At 53.1% G+C, this 5,603-nt stretch overlaps 1 protein-coding gene across 4 annotated transcripts in view; it reads left to right on the forward strand.

Annotated features, from left to right (window-relative positions):
- The window catches only part of MAN2B1 (mannosidase alpha class 2B member 1), a 22,464-nt gene that overhangs the window by 8,287 nt on the left and 8,574 nt on the right, over positions 1–5,603 (forward strand). For 2 of the 4 annotated variants that reach the window (XM_017497819.2, XM_017497821.1), the window contains exons 8-14: positions 1,872–1,957; positions 2,041–2,161; positions 2,244–2,322; positions 2,508–2,617; positions 3,007–3,114; positions 3,399–3,515; positions 4,084–4,269. In XM_017497819.2, coding sequence (XP_017353308.1) covers positions 1,872–1,957; positions 2,041–2,161; positions 2,244–2,322; positions 2,508–2,617; positions 3,007–3,114; positions 3,399–3,515; positions 4,084–4,269 — 807 coding nt within the window. The remainder of the gene's footprint in view (positions 1–1,871; positions 1,958–2,040; positions 2,162–2,243; positions 2,323–2,507; positions 2,618–3,006; positions 3,115–3,398; positions 3,516–4,083; positions 4,270–5,603) is intronic. The other 2 variants (XM_017497820.2, XM_017497822.2) reach the window with 1 other exon arrangement.

Raw genomic sequence — 5,603 nt, forward strand, 5'->3', positions numbered from 1 at the left:
ATTTTACCCAACACAGATGTGTTAGTGTTTCGCGCTAAGTGGGCTGTGGCTGTGGCTGTGTGCACAGTCACTCTCAGCAGCACAGAAACTTTCTCCTCTGCCATCTCAGACACCCCTTCCCATCAATCTTGTCCACACTACCATGCAATCTCTGTCCCCACCTTCCACTCGCTCTCTGCACTGCCGTTTCACCAAAACAGCTCTTTTATGTCATGTGTTTTTACTTCTTTTTTCTTTTTGAGACGGAGTCTCGCTCTGTCACCAGGTTGGAGTGCAGTGGTGTGATCTCAGCTCACTGTAACCCCTGCTTCCTGGGTGCAAGTGATTCTCCTGCCTCAGCCTCTGGAGTAGCTAAGACTACAGGTGTGCACCACCACGCCCACTAATTTTTGTATTTTTAGTAGAGATGGGGTTTCATCTTTTTGGCTAGGATGGTCTTGGTCTCTTGACCTGGTGATTCACCTGCCTTGGCCTTCCAAAGTGCTGGGATTACAGGCATAAGCCACCGTGCCTGGCCCATTTTTTAAAAAACTTATTTATTTATTTATTTTAGACAGAGTCTCGCCCTGTCACTCAGGCTGGGGTGCAGTGGTGCGATCTTGGCTTACTGCAACCTCAGCCTCCTGGGTTCCAGCGATTCTTGTGCTTCAGCTTCCCAAGTAGCTAGGACTACAGGCAGGCACCACTATGCCCGGCTAATTTTTGTATTTTTAGTAGAGACAGGATTTCATGATGTTGGCCAGGCCAGTCTCAAACTCCTGTCCTCCAGGCTGGTCTCAAAGTCCTGTCCTCAAGTGATCCGCCCGCCTCAGCCTCACAAAGTGCTGGGACTGTAATCCGAGGTGGGCAGATCACTTGAGAACAGTTTTTTTTTTTTTTTTTTTGAGACGGAGTCTTGCTCTGTCGCCCAGGCTGGAGTGCAATGGCGTGCTCTCGACTCTCCGCAACCTCCACCTCCTGGGTTCAAGCAATTCTCCTGCCTCAGCCTCCCAAGTAGCTGGGATTACAGGTGTGCACCACCACGCCCAGCTAATTATTGTATTTTTAAGTAGAGACCGGGTTTCACCATGTTGGTCAGGATGGTCTCGAACCCCTGACCTCATGATCCGCCCGCCTCAGCCTCCCAAAGTGCTGGGATTACAGGCATGAGCCACCACGCCCAGCCAGGACAAAAGTTTAAGACCAACCTGGCCAACATGGCAAAACTTTGTCTCTACTAAAAATACAAAAAATTAGCTGGGCGTGGCAGCACTCGTCTGTAATCCTAGCTACTCGGGAGACTGAGGCAGGAGAATCGCTGGAACCTGAGAGGTGGAGATTGCAGTGAGCTGAGACTGAGCCAGTGCATTCCAGCCTGCGTGACAGAGTGAGACTCAGTCTCAAATAAATAAATAAATAAGTTTATTAAGCATCTACTGTGTACACTGGGGGCATAGCACATGCAAACAAACATCGTTTTCCTTACATAGGTCATCTTGTTCCTCTACCCCGCTCAGTTGAAAATGAACCTCCATTCATTATAAAAATTGTTTTCTAGTAACAGTCTGACGGTGCTGCAAACAATTATTCCTGCCCTATAATGTCACACTTAGTTTCTCCACAAAATAGTTTTTAATAATAAAGTTGCAATTATTGTAAAAGTTTAGTAAAACTTCAGGTTTGTTCTTGCATCTCTGAAATCCTTTTTAAAAAGGCTAGTGGTCATGTTTGAGTTCGGACAAAATTCCTTTTCACACCTGACCTCTGGCTTGCATGCCAAATGTGTATTTAGCGAATCTGAACCTATGGGATGTATGAATGTGCACACGGTGGAAATGTGGGCCCCCGGGAAGGTGTGGACTCCCGAGGGCTCACTTCGTTGCCTCCCCCAGCAGCAAGCAAAAGGAAGCAGTGTCCATGTTCTCTACTCCACCCCGGCTTGTTACCTCTGGGAGCTGAACAAGGCCAACCTCACCTGGTATTTGGGGAAACTGGGGAGCTTGGGGGGGTTGGCATGCCACGTGGGTCATGACCCTGCCCTCAATGCCCCTGCTGCTGTAGGTCAGTGAAACATGACGACTTCTTCCCTTACGCGGATGGCCCCCACCAGTTCTGGACTGGCTACTTTTCCAGTCGGCCAGCCCTCAAACGCTACGAGCGTCTCAGCTACAACTTCTTGCAGGTGGGTGAGAGCCAGGCCAGAGGGGGCATGCAGCCCCGAGGCCCGACAGGCTAGGTGCTCCAACATACCCTTCTGCCTCCAGGTGTGCAACCAGCTGGAGGCGCTGGTGGGCCCGGCGGCCAACGTGGGACCCTATGGCTCAGGAGAGAGTGCACCCCTTAGTATGTGTCGGGCCCAAGAGGGGAAGGAGTTGGGGCTGAAGCTGGAAACCACCCCTAGGTCGCCCCCCTCGAGTTCCTTCTTAAAGCCTCTAAGAACCCTGCCCGCCAGCATCAGACATTTTGCTTTCCCTTGGGGTCTGAGCCGAGTCCCGCAGTACCCCGCCGAACTCATTGTCTATCAGCAGATGAGGCGATGGCTGTGCTCCAGCATCATGACGCCGTCACCGGCACCTCCCGCCAGCACGTGGCCGACGACTACGCGCGCCAGCTGGCGGCAGGCTGGGGGCCCTGCGAGGTGGGCGGGGCGAAACGTGGGCGATAAGGGGGCGGAGACAGGAAGGGGCGGGGCCAGGGCCTGGGAAAGAAGGGACAGAGATAGGTATGAGGCGTGGCTGAGAGCCGTGGGGCGCGGCTACAAGGGCTCGTGGGGGCGGAGTTTGCGGAGGTGGGGACAGAGGAACGGGACCGGGCCTTGGAGGGGGAAAAGGAGGCGGGGCGTGGGCAAGAAGAGGCGGGGACAGATAAGGGGCGTGGTCAAGGGCAGCAGGGTTGGGCTAGACGGGCTTGTGGGGTGGGTCTTGAGGGAGTCGTAACAGAGACCGGAACGGGGCGGAGCCTGGGAGAGGAGGGGAGGAGTCAGGCCAGGAGTCCAGAACCCACCGGGACCTTTGCGCTCTTCCGCAGGTTCTCCTGAGCAACGCGCTGGCGCGGCTCAGAGGCTTCAAGGAACGCTTCACGTTCTGCCGACAGCTGAACATCAGCATCTGCCCGCTCAGCCAGACGGCGGCTCGAGTGAGCCGGGACGGGAGGGGTGGGCATCGGGCAGATGGGCTGTAGAAGGGGTGGTTGAAAAATTTGTTTGGGAAAAAAAAAAAGAAAAATTTGTTTGGAAGACTGGAGTGAGATTACGGAGGCTGCGGTGAAGCTGGGTCAGGACAGAGACCAACGCATCTCGACGGGGCTTGGCCTAAAGGGCCGTGACCGCACCAGGACCACCCAGGGGTGTTTCTATGCGAAGTGGATGGGTTTGGAGAAGGCCTGCGGTGACCCTGCCCTCTCTGACCCTCCCTCCCCAGTTCCTGGTCACCATTTATAACCCCCTCGGGCGGAAGGTGAATTGGATGGTACGGCTGCCGGTCAGCGAAGGCGTTTTCGTTGTGAAGGACCCCAATGGCAGGACTGTGCCCAGCGATGTGAGCTCAGTCAACGAATAGTCCCCCACTTGAACCCTTCCCCCAATGAGCATTTCCCCATCTCCCCCGTGGAGACTGCCTGCCTCCATGAATACCTCCCACCCATCAATATCTCTTCCCCTCTCTTTCCGTCTCTTTTATCTTCTCCCTCTGCCCCTTGATATCAGTCCCCGCTTGGGAACATCTGCCTCCTGTGAGTAGCCCCTCATTTTAATACCCAGATACCCCAGGAAAATTTATTGCCGTTTATGGACATCTCCTTCATTCCAGAACACGCCCTCCCCCGAACCTCTTCTCCAAGAACCTGCCTTAAAGGTTTCTTCCCCTAATTCCTCCTTCACTTCCCTGACTCCATAGTCTCTCCTCCCTCCCAGTGGAGATATTCCACTTCGTGAATATTCTCTGCAATTATTTCTTTGGAATCTGACTGTCCCTCCCACCACACAGACCCCGATTTCTTTTCCCCACCTCAGAACTCTTTGCCTTCCTTGAGTTTGTTGTCTCCATGCATGTATGGCTTTCCATGGGTAGGTACTCTTGACTCAGTTTCCCTCCTTCTCTATCCAAGATGGTGATGTTTCCCAGCTCAGACAGACAGGCGCACCCTCCGGAGCTGCTGTTCTCAGCCTCACTGCCTGCCCTGGGCTTCAGCACCTATTCAGTAGCCCAGGTGCCTAGCTGGAAGCCCCAGGCCCGCGCACCCCGGCCCATCCTCAGGAGATCCTGGTCCCATCCTTTAACCATCGAAAATGAGGTGAGACCCCATTTCGATTTATTTTCCTCCTCCTGTGACAAATTTGAAGTGTCTTGGTGAGCTGTATGGACTCTGGGTCAGCAGGTCCCTAGGTTCATGATCTCCCGTCACCACTCCCCTCATTGTGTGTCCTTGTGCAAGTGACCTTGGTCTGAGCCTCAGTGTCCTTTCCTGGGACAATCATGAGGACCCAATGTGATCCTGGGTGACACTTGACAGGTATGTCAGAACTGGTGGCAGGTGGTTGTTTGCAGTTTTGGCAGGGACGTTTCAGGGAAGGTGTTCCTGATGAAGGCGACATTTAAGAATTGACCTGAGGGAGGGAGCCATGTGTTTATTTGAGGGAAGAGAGATCCAGGTGGGCAGAGAATAACAGGCACAAAAGCCCTCAGGCAGGAGAGTGTGCAGAATTCTAGGAGCCACAAGGAATGCAGTTGGCTGAAGCAGGGTGAACAGGTGACAGGTCAGACCTTGAGGGCCATGAGGACCCACAGGAAGACTTCGGCTTTTGCCAGGTGTTGTTGCTCATGTCTCTAATCCTAGATCTTTGGGAGGCCTAGGGGGAAGGATTACTTGAGCCCAGGAGTTTGAGATCAGCTTGGGCAACATAGCCAGACCTCATCTCTATTAAAAATAAAAACGTTAGCCAGATGTCTTGGCGTTTACCCATAGTCCCAGCTATTTGGGAGGCCCAGATAGGAGGTTTGTTTGAGCTGGGGAGTTTGAAGTTGCAGTGAGCTATGATTGTGCCACTGTACTCCAGCCTGGCAACAGAGCAAAATCCTGTCTGAAAATAATAAAATAGGCCAGGTGTGGTGGCTCATACCTGTATTTCTAGCACCACGGGAGGCCAAGGTGGGTGGATCTACTGAGCTCAGGAGATTGAGACCATCCTGGGCAACATGTTGGAACCCCATCTTTACAAAAAACACAAAAAAATTAGCTGGACATGTTGGTACATGTCTGTAATCCCAACTACTTGGGGGTTGAGGCAGGAGGATCGCTTGAGCCCAGGAGGCAGAGGTTGCAGTGAGCCAAGCTTGTCCCACTGCGCCAGCCAGGGTGACAAAGTGAGACCCTGTCTCAAAAAATAACATAAGTTCTGGCCCCCGTGCAGTGGCTCACGAGGTCAGGAGTTCCAGCACTTTGGGAGGCCAATGTAGGCAGATCACAAGGTCAGGAGTTCAAGACCAGCCTGGTGAACATAGTGAAATCCCATCTCTACTAAAAGTACAAAAAAATTAGCCAGGCATGATGGCGGGCACCTGTAATCCCAACTACTCGGGAGGCTGAGACAGGAGAATTGCCTGAACCCGGGAGGTAGAGGTTGCAGT

Source organism: Cebus imitator, unplaced genomic scaffold (genome assembly GCF_001604975.1).
Source record: "Cebus imitator isolate Cc_AM_T3 unplaced genomic scaffold, Cebus_imitator-1.0 Scaffold234, whole genome shotgun sequence".
NCBI lineage: Eukaryota > Metazoa > Chordata > Mammalia > Primates > Cebidae > Cebus > Cebus imitator.